Consider the following 20728-nt stretch of genomic DNA (forward strand, 5'->3'; position numbering starts at 1 on the left):
CATGTGCGACTCACATGTGGAAAACATCATTTGTCATAAATACACTTCAGATAGAAATGCTAGCTATAGATACACTATGCTGCATCATTAGTCTTACGAGGCAGATTAGATTGCTTGTTTAAAAACAGTGTCCAGTTAAATCAAGTAAATGTTGGAACTATGTGAAACAAATTACGCTTTGTCCAGCAGCTATTCGAGGTCTCGTCAGGGTTTCAGTGCCGGGGGCAGCTCCCGGTGGTACAACTGGTAAAACATCCCAGAGTAGACCGCCGGAAGCTCCTCCATGCGGAGGTCGATTGCGTCAAAGCCGCTGTTCAGACCGTGAAGCAGTAGCCTGGCTATACGGGTGGTAATGGGCGTCGTTTCGTTGGTCTTGGCGAGCTCGGCGAGGTCCAGCCACTCGCAGCGCAAGCACTCCTGGGTGCAGAAGTTGATGTCATAGGTGAGCGGGCTGAGGCGACAGATGATGTACATGTCTGACATGCCGAAGGCTCCCGGGAGGTTGTGCTGCTGGCGGATGCTGAGGAGGGACCTGAACTGGGAACGGATGCCGGTTTCCTCATAGACCTCACGCATTGCGGTGGCACCTGGGAAGGAAGGAAGAAAAGTCTTTATGAAGGTTTACTTTTTGAGTTTCTTTTGTTTCTTTTCATTCAAAGTTCCCAAGAAAATGGCCATCCCTTGCCAAAATCGGATGCTTTTTAAAGGACAACTTTGTTCTTTTTTTACAACAAGGGTTCATATTTTAGATAGTCATTAGAGAAAAGAAAATATGAGTGTTAAAAGGTTTTCATTTACTTCTTTCTACTGTTCTAGTGATTTTAACAATTTTGATTTGCATGCATGCCCCTAGGTTGGGGACATGCATGCAAGTGGCTAAATATGTATTTTTAGACACAATAAGCCCATTCCCAAGAAGCACCGCAATCTTTCATGGGCAGATGTGACTTATGGGGGCTGGTGTAAATAGTAACAAAGAAATTGTCAGCTTATTGTGTCTAAAAAGACATATTTTAGCCAAATACTAAAATCGCTAAAACAATAGAAAGCAGTAAATGAAAACATAACACTCATCTTTTCTTTTCTCTAATTACAATCTAAAATATGAACCCTTGTTGTCCTTTAAGTCACGTGGCTACAGTATATACTGTAAATAACAAAACATTTGATGCTGCTTTGTTGGGTTGGGTTCTTTGTTATATAAAAAGCTGCTTCGAAAATGTTTAAAAGGTGAACTTAGATTTATTTTTAGATCTGTTTCTTTGCTTATGTCATGTAATTGTTCTATGTGCGGAGGTACCCATGAATGTAGTTAAAATATAGTAAATCAAATAAGTTAGACAGAAGTACTGTATCTGTTGCTGTGCAGAGTGTGGTACTCACCAATATTTTCTCCAGGATCAGACAGACCACCAGGGAACTTCCATGCATTCTTTGTCTGAAATTGAATGGGAAGAAAATCATGTTTAGTGTAATAGAGCTGCTGTACATATTTCATTGCTGTTTCATTTTTGTGTGACAATATCCAATATATATAAAAAAAAGTTATCCCTGCATTAATTTCAAGATGGCCCCCCTTAAATCAATAACATTGTGAAGCTTGCATCAACAAGTGACATCTTGCACTACATTGTTTTCCTATTGTTTCAAGTACAGTAAGTAGTTCAGGTAGGTAAGTTTAAGAAAACATTTTAACAGTCACAGTGTTTGATTAAAACTAATGTCTTGATAACCACTTGAAACTTATCGTCCTCCTTATTTTGGGCATTTCTTAGTAGGCGAACATTATGCAAAAATAGATCTACAAGCACACAATGCATCGCAAAGAGATTTGGTGGATGGAGAAAATGAGGGGGGGCAAGGATAGATCCCTGGGTGACCCTGCCACCGAAATATATAGGGATTTAAGTAGTTAAAGTAGACTTATTGTATAATATCTGGAATTATAACAAAGGCAGCACTGTGTGCATCTGGCTTTCATTATAGCCGTTGTCCAATCAATTCTGACCCAAGTGAATGAACTACCTGACCGGCTAGAAAACTAGAACAGTAATCTAGGACCAATGCTCTATCGTTCTAGAATGTCTTACAGTGAGATGTTTGTGGTGTGCTGAAATCTAAAGGCTGTTACAGATTGGGGACTATTGACGCAGGCGTTCTCGCTTGGATCAGCGGGGATCACGCCGCAATCAGTGTTGTTTTGATGTCCTATGCGTAGCTGACCACAATCCAGCTTGCCTCTCTGCACTTGAACTTCTCCACACGTTTCAAATAATAAATGACTAAGGTGCGTCACTTGCTCCCAGTCTTAAACAGCCTTTAGTCCTAGAAAGTATTTGTTGATATTTAATGACAGTTTGCTGCTGGTTAAGTTTAGCCTGGGTGCCAGCTACGCTACGTTCCGTGGATCTGTTTTGTCACTTCGCTTCTCAGTCTGGACATGATTCAGTTGACTCCTATTTCCGAACGTCAGCTCTGACACAGGCGACGCTGTTGCTGATTGGACGTTGTTCCAACGAATCAGAGCAGGGTTAGGGTAGCTACGTCATCAGGCAGCCAATACACACTGGTATATTTGTCCCGCCCCGCACCACAGATCAATAAGAAGCCACGGATGGTTTCCAGCCGTGTTCTTTGTCCCACCTCCCCTTGGAGATAGGATGCTGTCCAGACTGAGAAGCGAAGTCACAAAACAGATCCACGGAACGTAGCGTAGCAGGCTGGTACCCAGGCTAGGTTAAGTTATGATTTAGTGTTGTATATCTTTTCTTAAGAAAAAAAGAAAAATCTTCCTGTTGCGTATAAATTGCGTATAGCCTACAGCTTTTTTCCAGTGCAAGGGCTCTTTCATCTTAATTTACATTTTCTTCCTTGAACAGCCTGTCTGTAAGATAAGAATTCACATGGGCCTATATTTTCGTAATATTGTATTGAAAATGCTATGTTTTATGCCATTTATAAATGCAGAGGTTGGAAGGAATAAAGAATGGTGTACCAGTAAAAGTATGACTAATTGTGTAACTGATGTCTCAAACTAAAACATCTCAATCCCACTATTAGTATGGTAATGTACTGTAATAATCATTACATTACACTTTAATATCACTGCACTGGGTAAGTCATTGCTCACAAAGAAACGTTAGTGGTAAATTATGAGAACCTTTCAGCGGGGCGATTATTCAATTAGACACTGTAACCCATTACCTCACTTAGCACTCAATCTAGAACTACTGTGCCAACTGCTCGTAGATCATTATGGGATGTTGGGTATTAAAGAAGGCTGCCTTGTCAAGAGTAGCTGAAGCTGCAGTCCAGAACTTAACCTTAATGAAGGAAAAGTTATTTTAACCAATCTGCATGGTAGAGCGAGTTAATACAATATAACTAGTACATCTGCAATGGTTGGAGGTGGTCTCCTAATTATTCCACTGTCAAATGTAGACCCTGGTCGTGTTTGGGTAGGACATTGATTTCCTTCCAAGCTGGGGGTCGGGGTCCCCAAATTATATTGGGGTGCCCAGATGATTAGCAACGTTTGTTTTGTTTTGACTAGTGTATACAGGCCAGGGTAATGACTTTTTTAATACAAAGTTGGCCAAATTGTAAAATATTGCGTAAGATGGAGGCAAACATGAAAATAGGCGATCTACAAGCTCACAACGCCTTTCAGTAAGATTGTCTATTTTCACTATGTATCTGTGGAACCGAGTCAAACTCAATGTAATGCCTACAATTCCAAGTGCTTGTCAGGGTGGGGGTTAAAATATTATTTTGGGGGTCCCCAGTTAAAATATGATTAATTTGGGGGGTCGTGGCCTGAAAGGTTTCCCTTGGGATAGGACCAGGCCTGGAATTTCATCATTTTAGGGGCAAGGCCACTTGGCCTTTGGGGATGTCCATGACAGGGCAGAAAGGCCATCAAATAAAACAAGATTTTAGTCCATTTAAATAAGTAATCGTTAAATTCAATTACTTAAATGTAATATATAGAATATCTGCTGTGAAATAAATAAATGGGTATTTATACAGTCTGATGCTCAGCCATGCAAAATTCAAATATACTGGATTGGTTTAAAAATGGGACTGAACACGACACTGGTGTCTACATGACAAGAAAGACACTGGTGTCTACATGTTGGCAAGACAGAGACAGAGGAGAAAGTGGTACAATCAGCTGGGGCATTAAGGCCACTGTGGCCTCAGGTCATGCCATTGGTTTGAGGGCCACAAGGCCAAACTGAGGGGCAACGGCGGCCATGGCCTTCATGGCCTCCATGAAATTCCTGCCCTGGATAGGACACCTACTGGTTGACGAGTAGTACTGCCTGGAGCTCATAGATGCAACATATTCCCCTGGCTAAGCAGGAAGTGCAGTACAAACATGTTTGGTTTCCTATGTGGGAGGCAGAGGGTGCGAATCCCGCGTAGGACATGGAACTATAACGCATTGTTTCTCAACCACTGTGCCTGGGGACCTTTGGTGTGCCCCTGACAAGGGTCAAGTGTGCCCCTTGAAAATGCTTGAAAGCCAGTATTGTATTTATCATTTTAAAAATGAAAAAGTAAACTAGTGAAAACAGCCGATCTACAAGCACACAACGCCTCGCGGTGCGAGGCGTTGTGTGCATGTAGATCTGCTGTTTTCACTACTGTTGTGCGACAGCCTCGTACGATGAAGCAGGGCTTTACTTTGCGAAGAAACGTACACATTTGAAACTTGGAGATACAAGGTTTCTTCCCGACAGTGACAATATTTACACCCCCGTATTATGTTGGTGTGCCCATGGATTCTTGGGAAGTGTGCCCATGCAGAAAGATTGTTGAGAAACACTGCTATAACGGACTGCAGCGTTTAATCGGGAGGGGGTCTGTTTCAGTTACCCTTCATGAGCCTTGCTTAGCCTGCCAGACTCCATGTGGCCGAGGGCCATGCCTGTCATGGAGCTCATTTCCAGGAAACGATTAGAGGGGGTGGAGGAGTAGAGAGCAGAGATAAAACACTCCCCAGCACCAGCGGTGGAAGAAGTTAAAAAAATAAAATAAGTACAAGTACTGTAGCAAACTCTAATGATATTTTTGGGGGCTTTCAATGCCTTTATTGAAAGTGTAACAGTGGAGATGGACAGGAAACAGTGAATGAGAGATGGGGAGAGATGTAATGCAATGATTGTGGGGAACACGGCTCGAACCTGCGATGCGCTGTCAGGCTACATTAGAGACTAAGGCCATGTTCAGACGATCTGACGGTCTGTAGAGAAAACTGCGAGGTCCCGGGACATCGCCGTTGCGTTGTCATTTTTCATCCAGCCTTCATATGAAGCTGCATCAGCGCATGAAACGATGTCCGGCATGTCATTTCGCTAGGTGGCGGTGACGCACGGATAGACGATTCCACTTCCTTTTTTACAATTCACCATCACATATATAAAAAGCTAGATGCCTCGTCCGCCACTGCAGTTCATTGGCGCGACTGGTAAAACAGGACTGGCGGAACTGTGGAAGGCACTCTGCCCCCTGCAGTGGGAAAGAGGGAGCATGTGATTGGCCTACCGAGCATCCCATTCTGTGATGCACAAGGAAGCATCTACCTTTTTATGTCTATGTTCACCAAGGTAACGTGGCTGCAGTAGGCTGTATGCGTGAGCAGCGTGACATGACATCACGTGTTGTCGTTTCTTGCGTTTCCCACTGTTCACACGGTGACGCGAGGGGAGACAGTTGTCAGCTTTTCCACCCAAAAATCTGGTTTTACTTTGTTCCGTTTTCAACCCCCGAAAATGCTGTTGTCGTCTGAACAGAAGCCATATCTTACATTTCATTTTGTGGAATTCTCATGGGAGTGGCGTTATGTGAACGGGGCCTAAGTGCTCGGATCGCTATAACAACTTTGTTTTTGTTTTTTTAATTACAGTGTAGGGGAGTAAAATAAATATTTGCCTCTGGGATGTAGTGGAGTAGAAGTATAAAGTATGGGAAAATGAAAATACTCAAATAAAAGTAAAAGAAAAAAGAAAAACTTCAAGGGATATTTCACTTTCAAAAAAACGTTTGGTCATTTTATCGTCTAATCAGGCTTTTGGGAACACCCAGGACAGTTTTTGAATTTCTTCATTCAGTATTTAGATATTTGACAATCATTTCTCCCCTTCCAGGACCTTCTTATACAAACCCATTATAACTTCAAACTCCATTTTAACCATGATAGTTTCAATTAAAACACCTGCCCTTTTTTCTGGTGACTCCTGACATCCTACAACATTTTTCATTGATTTCTATACATTTTGGGGGGAAATGAAAATTATTAAATGCAATAAGATTATACAAAATAAATGAAAAAGGTTATCGAAAAAACACGGCCTGCTCACGTATTTGGAGGGTGTCAGGAGTCACCAGAAAAAAAAAGACAGTTCTTTTCATTGAATCTATCATGGTTAATATGGAGTTTGAAATTATAATGGGTTAGTATAGGAAGGTCTTGGAAGGGGGAAAATGGGGGGAAATTAATATCAAATATCTAAATACTGAATGAAGAAATTCAAAAAATGTCCTAGGTGTTCCCAAAAGCCTGATTAGACGATAAAATGACAAAAAGCTTTTTTGAAAGTTAAACATCCCTTTAACCCATTTTTTATTTTAGCGTTTCTAGGGATCTATCCACGAGTTTCCAACGCCCCATAGTGCATTGCGCAGACGTCTGTACCGAGCTTCCGGCGCCGATTTACAAGCTCACAACGGGTTGCATCTGCGACGCGACGTGAGCTTGTATGTCTGCTGTTAAACCCGGAAGTTTGGTCCCGATAGTCTCCAGTAAACTCCCGCGGAAACTTGTGGATAGGATCAGTCTCAGGTCTTACAGTACTTGAGTACATACTTAGTTACTTTCCACCATTGAAAACACTCCCCACACTTTACTAGTTACTGCCTGTCTGTGGATCTGGGGAGAACCACAGTCCTGATACATTATATGCCCACAAAACTCTTGGCCTTCCCAGGATGGATAATATGCTGTGGGTATTCACGTGCCAAGCCAGCACACATCAGCTGATCCCTCACATTTTTTCATATTTTACAGTACAAGGCAGAAAATACCATCCTCAATTGCCGTGATATTCTGCAGGTCTAAAAAAGGACTTAAATTGATTAAAAAAAAAAAAACTTTTATTGAGGTTAATTTAATGAAGTATAATCTTACCAATTAAAGAGGTGTTACTTCTTCACCGAGAAAGAAATTACTAAAATACTGTGTTTTTGCTTTTATGCAATCAAACATCTGCAGGAGTGTTTTTTTTTTATTATCTAATTTTAGTACAAATCTCTCGAGTTGTGGAGCTTGCATAGTGAAGCAACAAGGAGCCTGTTATATAAGTCTGCTTCAATAACAAGCTCAGTATTACAGGAGAGGTCTGTGAGGGCAAACAGAGACACTCTCAAATTCTAAGTTGTTTAGCTGTATTGGGCCCGTGTAAACACCTAGTCTAGTGTGTGTGCCAAGCAATGTTTGGTGGACTTTAAGGGTACAGTGAATGTCTGAGAGGAGGACTTGACCCCCATTTAGACATAAGGTGGACAGAGTCGTAGGCTAAAGGGAAGGAAACAAATCTAACGACAGCCATTTTTAGCAACAGGCACAATATAACTGGAGCTATCCATTCATAATCATTGAATGCAGGGCCAGAGATTATGTTTTCTGCTCTGGGTGTGTGTTTATGTTTGTGCATGTGTGTCCATGTGAGCGTGAGCATGTACTGTGTGTTTAGTCGTGTGTCCACGGCTAATCTGGAAAACTAGTACACTGGTAAGCTTGAAGTTTCTTTGCACACTAACAGTTAGGCGAACCAATGAATATTTTCCCAATCCGTCAATGACTGGATGCACATCCGGTGTATGGAATCCATAGCTAAAACGGTGGCCTCAGCTGAATGGGGGCTGGAAGAAGAATGTCCCAATGTTCGATTCCCGGCCCCGGCAATGTGACAGCGTGGCATGTATGTTGCTGGGATAGACACAATTTTCAGTAAATCACGTAAAAAGCTAAATTAGCTGATCGACAAGCTTGTAGATGGGCTATTTTCATTGTCATGTTTTTAACATATCGTCTTTGTCGGGTGGAAACCACATACGTATGACCCAAAAATAGCATATCTGCAAGCTCGTTGCGTCGCTTTGCACCGTGTTTGGAGCTTGTAGATCTGCTACCTCTTGTTTTTGTGTGACGCTGTAGTATGATCATGCAGGGCAGGGCCGACTGGGAGAAATGCGTGGCCCTGAGCGAAGTCCATTCGTCCGCAAAATAGAAATAGAATTGCCCTTGGCGGATTTGGGTCTGGCCCAGGTCCCATTTCCTCACCCTGAAGAGTTGGGTGACCAATCAGGGCCCAGTATTGGTCTGGTCTAACCAATTGTGTCCAGAGGCATTTTTTTTTACCTGCCCCTTGTATATGCAAGTACCAGACTCTTATAGATAGATAGGTACCTTTATTATCCCAAGGGGGAAAATCAGTCGCCCAGAGGCAGCACAGCAATATAATATAATATAATATAATATAATGTAATGTAATGTAATGTAATGTAATGTAATGTAATGTAATGTAATAATAATGTAATAGTATAATATATTATGCACGCAGCGTTATAGTCTGGCTACGCAAGGCTAGCATTGCAGACAGAATACATACTGTACATAGTCCAACTGTATGTATGTACCCAGGCAAAGAAATAAGACAAAAAGGAGATTTAATTGACATAAAAGTACCTTATTTTTGTCTTGAACGACGAGAACCTTTCCATTGGACTCATCAACAACTGCACCTAGATGAAACAAAGGACTGTCAATGTGATGGCAATAAAAGTATAAACCAGCAAGAGCATACATACTATTAGTCCACAATCTGCAGGGATTCCACAATCTGCAGGGATTTATAAAAAAAAAAAAAAAAAAAACATAATAGGATGCAGAGATCCTATAATTCTATAAAGGTAAAAGTTGAGAACAGGAAGTTTCGAAGGGTATTTGACCAATCGCAACGCAAAATAATACATTTTTAATATATCTTTCAAACCCTTGTTTTTAATACTTTCATACAATTTACAATTTTGACATTTAACAGATGCACTTAATCCAGAGGACAGCATAAAGTAATACATCAAATGCATAGAAGTAGTAAAATAAAAATGTAGGTAAACAAGAACCTATTCAATCAAAACAAAACATTGATAATCTGTACATGATTGAAGCTATACAAACAATACTGTAGCTTCGATGTACGATGGGATGCAGAGTCGAAAATGGCCTGGCATCGGTCTATATGAAAATGCTATCTAAATTACATTTTTTCCTTTGCATAAGCCTGTATGGTCATCAAGGGTAGTCAACTGTTACGGTAAGTGCTATGGGCTAAGGTGGAGTCCGAAGAAGTGAGTATTCAGACTACGTTGGAACCTGGGGAGTGAGTCTGCAGTTCAAATTGCAATGGGGAGTTCATGTCACAGTTTGAGGGCCTTAAGCTGGTTGCACACTGCTGCGTTTTTCGGGCCGAATATCGGAGTGAATTTCGGAGCGCGCAAATAAAAAATCAACCTCACGTTATGTCAGTCACGTTTGCACACTACCGCCCGTTTCGCGCACCACTCGGTCCCTTGCTCTCTCTATCTCTCTCTCTCTCTCTGTAACTTTGTAAATACTGTATACTGCTATGCTACAACTGGACAACTGAATTTCCCCCTTGGGATAATAAAGGTATCTATCTATCTATCTATCTCTCCTTGCCCTGAAAAACGCATTTCGCAATGAAAAACGCAGCAGTGTGCAAAGACCTTTACTTCTCAGGGACGTAAACAAGGTAGCAGTAAATTAAATAGGCTATGGGTAAAACAAAACACAGAATGAGAGCGCGACTCTGTTTAAGAAAAAGGTTTTGAACAACATCCCACTTTGCCTACCCACAATTTATTTTATTTCATTTGAATTATTTGACTGTTCTTCTCAACAGGTTGTGACTAAGAGGGCCGGCTATGTGCTTCTGTTGACAACCTCGGGAGGAGGTGGTGAGAGGAAGGAAACTGTGGCACTGTCTTTGTCAGCGCTACGGTACGTCTGACCAGGCCAGGTCTGTATTAAAACCCATTCAGAACGGGGTACACATTATTGTGTATCATTATTTTATGCTTTAACTATTGAAAAATAGGAGATATACAAGCTCACAGCGTGGCACCGAGTGCCGCGCTGCGAGCTTGTAGATCTGCTATTTTTGAAAAATCTTGAAAATTATAATTTTGACCCGATTTTTGAGTGTCTTTTGAATCCTTCTAAGATTGTTTGAAAAAAACCTATGTTTCTATGTCAGCAATCTGGCCAGCCATCGTCAAAGAAAAGGTCCTTTTCACTTAACTGGAGCTCAGTTAGTCTGTTCTTGAGAGACTACTATGTCAGTGGTTCTCAAACCTTTTCATGTGAAGGACCCCCAAAATGATATGTATTTGGCCACGGACCCGCATCTCAAAATATTTAGTTCCAGCCAGGGACCCCCCAGAAAGCAAAATTTTAGTTACACAAACGTTCGCTTTGAAAATACATATATTCAAAGATTTGCACACATTTTTTACGACTTTTTCAAAAATAGCAGATCTACAAGCTCGTAGCGCGGCATTCGGTGCCGTGCTGTGAGCTTGTATATCTGCTATTTTTCACTGGTTAAATCATTCAATAATTCTAGGCCTAAATGGGTTAAAAAAATGAATCTCCCAGCTGTGTTGAGGATGGGATGGGTCATTCTCTCAAGTCCGACTTGGCCTTGTAAATGGAAATTGATGTCATTCCCAATCTTTACGCCATATGGCCACTTCAGAGAGGAAAAGGCCCCGGGTAGCGGCGGGTACGGCACAGAGAGAGCCTATCATTATGTAGCCTGCTGTCCAGGAAAATACATGCTCAAAGGCAGTCTGGGATACGGATCAGAAGAGGAGAACTACACTAAGTAACTTACAGCAAATAGAGAGGAATTATGGGTAATGTAGTGAGGAATTCTTTACTGTTGCTGTGGTTGATAGTAGCTTCCTGAGGTATTTCTTCATTTATGAGCACTAATGCAGGGTGAAGGGTGATATGGGCAAAATATCATATTGTTGAGGCCTCTGTATAGATATTGTGATGATATTGTGGGAATTACGGTAATTAATCTTTTGCCAAATATTCACTATTTATTTATTTACTAGATGTTTGATAAAGTAGTAATACCTAGTCAATCAGGAGAGAGTACCCATTTATCAGCTTACATTTTTACAGTGTACCAGTTCCAATTTTGTCTCCTTACTTTATTATGTCATTGCTTCCAATTCGCTTGTAGATGGCTATTTTTATAATTATAACTTTAGAAATGTGCAGATATCCTGTATACCCTTTGTTTACTGTTAGGTGAGGAACTGATGAGGTGAAATGATATTATTATGTTATATTGCTATGAACTGAAGTGTAATCCTTACTTAATGTATGCACTCCAGTCTAAGAGTCTATAGCGGAATTGAAACTCTCAAAGAACTTGAGACACTTTTCTACTAAGCTGTGTAAATCGTAAAATCAAGGGCCATTCTTCTGATGGCAGCTGTGTGACCTTCAACCTGTAGCTACTCCCTGGATTCTGCTGGCCTTATCTACAACTGGTGTTAGATCCATGTTCTCAGGGCTCACACTCAAACTACCGGTACGTCACCTGGTTCGAATGATATCAACGCACTTAATGCGAAATATTCACGTGCTTTCAGACTCTTCAATGCAGAAAGTATCCAGGATAATTGGATATCCAGTATGCCAATGCAGAGATATTAGTAGTAAAATGTCGACATCTAGTGGTCAACCTCAGAGGAGCGCAAAAATAAAACCTGAGGTGAATACCAGCCTCGAACCAGATGACCAGATGCCAAGTATGCTCTGTTCCCCGGTGTAACGCTCCACGCCACAGACCCCGACGGAGCGGCGCGGTATTGGGCGCCGATGACCCCCGTGAGTCGCCACCGAGGCGAGCGCTAGCGAGCCGAGTTGCCGCGACGAGCGGTGGGAACGGCGCCCAATCCCACTCAGCCGCGTTACCGAGTTATGTGCCGTTATGGACAGAATAGTAAATATTCAGTCCCTCACTATCCACGCCTACCCCACTATCCACGTCATAGATAAATGCACAAAAAAGGAGTCACTTCATCCGTTCATTAGCTCAGTCAGTAGAGCACGGATGCAACAAACCCACGGTTTGGGTTCGATTCCCCTGAGGGGAATAATATTCAAGGCGAGAGATATCGGCGCATGCGTACTTCAAAGTGCACGGAGAACAGGATACCGTGGATACTCCTCCGTGGATACCCAGTGCATACTCTCTGCATTCAAACGTCTGAGAAATGGTGAAAAAGTCGGATTGAATGCGAAGAGAGCAGTCGAAGCCGGTGGGTACGTAGCAAATGTATTCACTACTGTACTAAGCAATATAAGATAATAATATAATTTCGCCTCATCAGAACACAACTAATCATCTGGAGTCCCCCCAGTTTGGGAACCACTGAACTAGAGTGGAGTGTCAAGATCAGTGGTTCTCAACCTGTGGGTCGGGATCCCCAGGGGGGTCCCCAAATTATTTTGGGTGGTCCCCAGAGGATTAACTTAATGTGCAACATTGTTTTCTCACTCAACAGTAAACAAACCAACATAAAGTTTAAGTGTATAGAGGGTATCTGCACATTTCTAAAGTGACAATTTAAGGACTTTATAATACCACTAAAATGACAAATTAAACATTGGCCAAATTGTCAAATATTAGAGGCGGAAATTTAGAAAATAGCAGATCTACATGCCCACACTGACTGTGAAAATGCTATGGACATGTTCTGACATGATTACAAGTCGTCCACTCTGGTAGAGAGATTACAAGTGGAAGTCTGCCCTCTGGTGGACAATGGTAACATCAACACTTCATTTTTGTCAGAAATGCATTTCCCCTTAGTGCCCTGTCCATTAAGGTTTGGTTTCCGATTTCAATACTATAACAAAAACAATAATAATAACAATAATAATGAATTAAAAGAGTAATATTAGTATTATTAACAAACAGGACAATGTTCATAGCGGTGTCAACAAATGATGTGGGGGAAAAAAATCATTTTTTATGGATACCTGCCACTCCGATTTGGTGTGTTGCAAATCCTGGTAACCTGCTCTCCCCTTCCCCCAGCCAGAGAGCCAGGATGGCTCGGTCCTGTTTGGCGTGGTGGAAGGTGAAACCGTGGCTGGAGGCGGCACCGGCACAGCGACTCAGTGAGATGGGCACATGAAGCCACACTGCAACCTTCCCCTCTGCCTTCCACTGGTCCAAAGAGTCTGTGTGGGATTTATGGAGGATGCATACAGTCGGTCAGCGGAAGTCTCAGTCTTCTTACACCACTTGTTCTCAAACCTTTTCATGTCAAGGACCCCCAAATGTATATGTATTTGGCCACAGACCCCCATGATGGAGTTATAAATATGTATTTATCACTCATAGATATATTTCATTTGTATGTGCTTGTCCATATTAGGTAGCCAGCCAAGCCGCTTCTTTTCAAGACTACCTGGCTGCAGCCACTAAGGTCCTGTTGAGGTCCACGGGAGACAGGAACCTCAACAAGTGGCAGGAAGTGACCTCACACGTCACACCTCTTTCTTGCTCTACCCCATGGAGGTTAAGTTTAGGGTTAGGGGTAGAGTTGGGTTGTCTAAAAGATAACATGTACACATAGCGACAATTTGGCCATGGACCCCATCTGAAAAGATTTTGTTCCAGGGCAGGGGGGCACCCATAGATCTGTGGTAATGTTTTTCAAAATGATACACACAGTTCATAACATTTTTCAAAATGTTTATAAAATAGCCAATCTGCAAGCTCACACACGGGCAATATAAATGAGCTTAAAGTGATATAGATAGATTTTGATGCTAGATTAACTACGGTAATCATCTTTAGTGGTTGGAGCCAGGTAGTCTCCTCTTTCATTCCATTGAGAAATGTAGACCGAGGAATTGATTAAAATGACCCCAATGGAAACAGGCTTTCTAGGAAAAATCCCTTTAGCAGACCTTGTATTGCACTGTACTGTACTTCCCCTGTACCTGTCTCTGCAAACTGTTAATAAAGTATTCAGTCAATCAATCAAAGACCCTGATGTCGGGTTGACAGGTAGTAGCCTACTGTCTGAAGCGAATATAGGTGCAATATCTCCCCTTGCCTTGAGACATGTGGGGATTCTGTCTCCCAGTGTTGGGCAGTAACTTATTACTTAGTAATATATTACTGTAATATAATTACTTTACACAGTAACGAGTAGTGTAAGGGATTACTCTGCCAAAACAGTATATTATACATTATACCATATTATATGTAAAATATTGTAGGCTACATAGGCCTATTGCTGTACTTTGTTGGCTGCCTTTTGAAAACATTTAGTTTAAAAGGTCAAGAGATAGGCCTATTGCTGCTTTATTTTATAGCCTTTTTGGCTAATTGGTGACTCTTATTACTATTATTATTATTTAAATTCAGTGTACATCATACATGTAATATTATTTTACTCTTGATTCCAAGTAATATGTTTTGTATTGTATTAAGTAACACATTACTCTATACTAGAGTAATATTGCCAGCAGGTAGGTTTGAAATAAAATAACGTTTTGACACTTTGTCTTCGCATCAGATCTTGTGCACAAAAAAAAAAATCACACCCGTGTGAACTGAGCGGTGGTCGTGGAGGCTGTGCAACAGCACTACTGGGTGGGTGCAGCGGGGTTAGTGTGCTTTACAATGCTGTAGTTTCTTCACACACTCTAATTTATTTGACCCTAAAACATTCAGTTTGTTAATAACTAGAGGTTCGCGGCCCTTCGGGCCGCTCACATCTAGAGTCCACGCACGCTTCTTTACTAAAAAACGTTTAAAAAAAAAAAAAAAAAAAAAATTTGGGGGGGAACTATTGTGGCGGAACTATTGTGCCGCAGCGCACCTTTCCGGTCGGACATATTTGACCGCCGGACGCACTGGAGAGAAGTGACTGTTATGCCTCTGCTATTTCTCTGCCCTCACTGTGGAGGCAGCAGCAGCAGCACGCACATGCAAACACAGTGGTGTCAAATTTCACTCCACTTACTGCGACGCCCCCCTCTGTTGAAATTGGATCCGCCGGTCCCATAGCTGGGAATGAGCCAATGGAGGGCTGTCACCATGGCGACGGGGGGCGAATGATAGCGTTAGGGGCGGTATTCCTTACGTCCTAGACGACTACCTATGAGTTGAAGTCGATGTAAAGGGGGCGTGAATGGGCTTGGAAGTGGGATGCGGCAATAGGAGGAATGTATATATAAGATAATAATAATACTTGACCACACATGCTGACCCACCCTTCCCCCCTGTGTGTGTGTGTGTGTGTGTGTGTGTGTGTGTGTGTGTGTGTGTGTGAGAGAACAACAGCGCCCCTCCCTTAACATGTGTGGTCAGAAAAGGTACTGCATGCTTGAGGCTACATACACGGACGGCCGGACGGCCGGACGGATACCCACACACACGGCCACGTATAGGAGACGGTGTGACCACCGCTCAAAAATTGAACTGACCTCGCAGTAATTCACTGAACGCCTTTTCACTGATTTCCGACGGGAAGCTGCTGTCGTCCAGCTTGACCGTCACTCCACCGAACCTGTCCACCGTCCCCTGCAGGACACTTGTCCTCCTGTCCACGGTCCCCTGCAGGACACTTGTCCTCCTGTCCACGGTCCCCTGCGCGCTGTGGGAGGCACGGGACAACACGCGTGAAGAAAAACTCCACGTTCTGCTGCACAGCGCGCTTCTCACCAGGGGGAAAAGTGTGCGACGTAAAGCACTCATGGTTATCAGCCCGTAAAACCCGCTACAAAACTACAATAATAAACATTCTTGCTCAATTAATTCATAGTCGACTGAACAACATCTCGTCCACCGGGTCTGTCAAGTCAAATGCCAGTGTTTCCCATGTGCTGTTTGGTGCACAGATCCGGTCTGAAGCCCGCCTACTGTATCCGGTTATTTACACTGAATATATCAACCAATATACACATGCTGTTTCCGTATCCGCTCTGGACCGGATCTGCAAAACTACAACGTGAACCCCAATCCAACGTCTCCATGTGCCGGGTTACGTAAACGTCCGCCCTCTGTTTGCCTCTGTTACACAAATACCGTAATACAGAGATAAAGCGCAATACAAAACAGCAGATAGCAAACATGTATGATGTATATCGTATGATACATTTGAATCTATCCATGGCGTGCAAATGACAATGCATATTTTTCTATGTTCATTTGTTGTGGACTCGGCAAAAAAATAAAAGAAAAAGAAAAACATCACCCGGCTTTGAGGCTAATGCCCTCTTCGAACGTTCTTTACGGTAACATGGGCGGTACTAAACTTTAAACCAGGAAGATTACTACTTCGTCGCATTGTTTACACATGTTTGCTGCACTTTCACGTGTGGAAGAATTACAATGTCTTCAAAGAAAAACAAAAGCAAATCGAAGAGAGCCAACGAAGGAGACCCTTTAGCAGGACTAACAGATGACGAACGGACGAGCCTTCAGGCTTTGGCTCAGGAAGGGCAAAGCTGCGAAAGTCTCAGCAACAATTCATTCATTGTAATAGAGTTCATTGATAAGGGTAAGTATAAGACCAGCCAGATATAATAACAGTAGGCTACTAGTACTAAATAATAACTGTATGTTGAGCTCAATAAAACATTTATAGACTACTGCTGCTCTATGCCTATCTGCTATCTACTACAACTAACTAACTGGTGGACTTCATTATAATGCATAGGCAGTGGTGGAAAAGCACTCAATAAGTAAAAGTTTCAATACTGCAATGCAGAAATACTCTGTTACAAGTAAGTACAAAGTCAGGAATTCTAAATTGGCTTGAGTAAAGGTACAACATCTTTTGAATATAGCAGATCTACAAGCTCACAATGCATCACCTCCATTTAATGTATAGGTTGACGTGGGTAATGTATGTTTTGTAATAATAATGAATCTACAAAGTAACTAGTAACTAAAGTTTTCATATAGGTCTACATGTAGTGGAGTAAACGTACAATATTTGGAAGTGAGGTGTAGTGTAGTAGAAGTAAAAGTATTGTAAATTGTACTCAAGTCAAGTAGAAATACCTCAAAATTGTATTTGTGTACAGTAAATGTACTTAGTTACTTTACACCACTGTGTATGAAAATTACCCACCTATTTGACACTTCACTCAATATAAAAGTGCAAGTTAGTTGAGCCTAACTAATTGCTGCTGCAGATGCTAAACATGAATAGTCCATGGCAGGGGTTGACACTAAGGTCTCAGAGGCACTTGCCCGTCGGGCACGTACAGGTCATTTTCTACTTGCCCAAAGATCTTGCCCACTTGCCCGAAAAGTAAATCGTCCATTACAAAATGTACCTACTATGTATACCTACGTTTTTATCCAAATACCTACATAGATATGATTGAATATGACTATGGGTTTTCAACTATTTAGTATTTTTAAGTGCAGCAACAGTGAAAACCGCACATTATACAGTAGGTAAACAGTGCTTTTATTTTACATTCCACAGACCAGAAGACAGAGCAATTTGGCCATGTTCAGGTGTTTAGACAGATATCTTGTGTTGTGTTTATAGACGGTTGAGTCCCCTCTCAAATGAGCACTTGCCCGGTCGGGCAACCTGAAAGCAAACGCCACCTGCCTGAAGGTTTTATTTACCTGCCGGGGGCAGGTGAGCAAGCCTTAGCGTCAATGCCTGAATGGTGTCATGATAGGTGTATTTTGTTCCATTTGTACACTCAATAACAAATGGATATAATAAATTGACTCTTAATTCACCATTCACTCTAATTACAGGACAGCCTAGCTATAACACAACTCTCAGTGACCAAGTTAAGCCAGTTCACGTGCATACAGTATGTCTCAATAAAAATGTAAATGAATGGGAACTAGCCGACTTAATTGAAGATAGAAGCAGTATTGTGGAAGGATCTAAAACTGTTTATTTTAAAAACCAATCATAATACAATGAACTCACTTTTACATGTTGTCTTATTCATCCCTAAAATCAAATCAATCAATCAAAAAAGCAATCAAGCAATTCCCAGCTTCATATTCTGTATTCATGTATGGTTTGCAGCAGATGACAAGACGCCTAAAAGAAGCAGATCGTGTCTAGTCCAGCTGAGCCTCAATTCCATGAAGACAGCCAACATATGCATAGGAAGACCAGTGTTATTGACCAGCAAAACCGGACAGCAAGAGGTATGTATCTGCCACTGTTTAACATAATATGTTGATGGAATACTGAATAAAATAATAAAAACAACATCACCGATGGTTGTTGTGGGCCTCAAAGTTCAGTTGAGGGTACATTTTTACTCCCAGGTTAGTGAGAATCTATAGTTGTGAAGGAGCCATTCTGCCTTTGGCCAGTTGTGTGAGCGGGTTCACCTTGAGAGGTGGTGTGCCGTAGTGATTGGCAGGTGAAGACATAAGGGGTATACACATGTAACACGCCAGTTAATTGCAGGTCCCGGTCCCGGACCCACTGTTGAAGACCCCTGGCTTACAGGTTGAGAACTGGTCTCTGGTGACCCAGACTCAAATCTACATTAAAAACACGTTGCAAGCCGCGGCAGAACCCTCTGAACAGAGGTAGCGCCGAAGAAATAAGCCATTTATTTACAAACATGTTTTAAAAAAACAAAGCCCACATGATAACAACACGTAATGGAGTGCTCGATACAGCGTACATATTCATCCTGCAGAGGTCGGCGATCTTACTTTGGCGAGGCGGAGGGGAGATCAATTCCATTCGTTTACGTGCGGCGAAGCAGGGAAAGGAGCGATAGAGAAGCGGCGCCCGAACGTGATTGAAACCGCGATCCACGAACAGAGACAAAGACCAGCCATCTTGTTTGTCCTTCTTGTCGAGTTTCAACACTGTGGAGAGTATGAGGCCACTCCTGGACACCCATCCATCCAGAATGTGAGTCAACGGCGCGGCCTGCTGGATATTACGAGTATCACACCCAGCCCCAGAAAATGAGTGTGAGAGGATATTAACCGTTTCAGATAGCTCCAAAAAGACACAGAGAAGAAAGGCAGATGTTTTTTTTTTGGATTATTATCATTTATATCAAAAGTCCGGGAATAGACGTGTGGCTGATTGGACCCAGTAGGAAGTCCGAGGGAGTACGACCAGGCTTAGAAGGTGTTAACATGATGATGATGACATTATGGATTGATGCTTTAATTGCAAGTGTTTCTGATTGGATGGCGTCGTAACAGTGATTTTGATTGGACGACTAATAATACCAGTATAACAGCAACTATGAATATGGTGTGTTTTGGAATAGCGATTGGACTGCGTTGTAACAGCTGACCCGTTCTCTCACTCTCAACAGGTGTGTTTAGCTTGGCCTGTAGCGACTTTCCCTGGTGGGAAAGTGGGCCTTCAGAAATGTGTGCAGAACAGCCTCAGAGTGAAGCCAGGGGAGGGAGTCCTGGTTCACCCAGTGACAGGCCCTGTGCTGCAGGCCCAAGAGGTGTCTCTCTCCACCAGGTAAGACACCGCAGCTGCATGGGGCTTATTGACCAAGAAGAAGGAATGAAATTCCCATCAAGACTACCTTGGCAGAATTCTAAAAATATCTCCTTTAATCCTCAACTGTTTTCTGAAAAAATGATGTTGATATATCAGTGAAGCTCAAATGTTTTCATGTCAAGGACCCCCTAAAATCATTTGTATTTGGCCACGTAGCCCCTTCTAAAAATATTTTGTTCCAGGCAGGGACCCCCAGAAGCAAAGATTTGAGATGTTAGCTTCAAGGTCTCAACATCATTGTGTATTATAAATGAAAATAATCTATACTGTGTGGTGTAGATACAGGAGTGTCTAGTGTCTACTCTTGATTGTTGTATTTCTTTTGGTAAAGACTGCCATCTACTGGTAAGGGATTGACAATGGCTGTTGAATTGTGCATATCTTCCACACATATAAAGTATCTTTTTGTATTATCAAGGCTTTAGTAAATAAAGTTCTAAAGGGCTATTAACTTATGTACTGCTAACATTGTTTTTTGACTTGTTTAGTTGTTCTCTGCCACGCTTTCTGAGAGTTTTTCACTAACCTTTGAAAAACATAGAATATTCTTCGTTGCTCTGATCCGTGGGAGCCCTCAAAAGATGCGCACGGGTGTCCTCGAGTTGTAAAATAATCCGTATCCAGTCACGATGATCCACTCCAAAGATAGCACAGCTATGAACAGCTATTTTTGTGTAGTGTAATTGGAAAATGTTTTCTTTTTCTTTTTCTCTTCAGGCTAAAAGATAACACACTCGATACAGATGAGTTCAAGAACTTCTTTCTCCGATCGTTGGGTAAGTCACTGCCTTCCAAGGCCTCTGGCAGGGTTCAACTGCAATAGACCAAATTCCATTTACTGTAGCTTTATCCTCATACTCTGGGGTGGGATCAGGAAACAGGGGTGGGAAACTCCTAAGAGTTTCCCGAAAAACCTATGATCCTATGTAGCTCAAATCTAAAATGACAGTGACACAGATGCTTTCTCTGCTTTAATGGGTTATAAAGGAATGTGTATACCTGGATGATTAACTTTTAAAAAGTATGTATTAACACCTTCCCCTAAACCCCTCTG

At 42.0% G+C, this 20728-nt stretch overlaps 2 protein-coding genes across 2 annotated transcripts in view; one reads left to right on the forward strand and one right to left on the reverse strand.

The window, feature by feature from the left end:
* Window positions 1–204: 204 nt before the first annotated feature.
* Window positions 205–16436, reverse strand: nudt6 (nudix (nucleoside diphosphate linked moiety X)-type motif 6; the record flags this gene model as incomplete). Its single annotated transcript, XM_080746799.1, has 6 exons — window positions 205–587; window positions 1384–1438; window positions 8753–8808; window positions 13154–13357; window positions 15620–15789; window positions 16429–16436. The coding sequence occupies 6 exons, from the start codon at window positions 16434–16436 to the stop codon at window positions 205–207; spliced, it is 876 nt and encodes a 291-aa protein (XP_080602925.1).
* A 73-nt stretch (window positions 16437–16509) lies between these two features.
* Window positions 16510–20728, forward strand: part of afg2a (AFG2 AAA ATPase homolog A) — a 231974-nt gene continuing 227755 nt past the window's right edge. The window contains exons 1-4 of the mRNA XM_080745782.1: window positions 16510–16695; window positions 18205–18329; window positions 19475–19632; window positions 20392–20450. Of these exons, the coding sequence (XP_080601908.1) occupies window positions 16527–16695; window positions 18205–18329; window positions 19475–19632; window positions 20392–20450 (511 nt within the window). The 5' untranslated portion in view covers window positions 16510–16526. The remainder of the gene's footprint in view (window positions 16696–18204; window positions 18330–19474; window positions 19633–20391; window positions 20451–20728) is intronic.

Source organism: Nannobrachium achirus (assembly GCF_963921795.1).
Source record: "Nannobrachium achirus genome assembly, chromosome: 17".
In the NCBI taxonomy this organism is placed as follows: Eukaryota; Metazoa; Chordata; class Actinopteri; order Myctophiformes; family Myctophidae; genus Nannobrachium; species Nannobrachium achirus.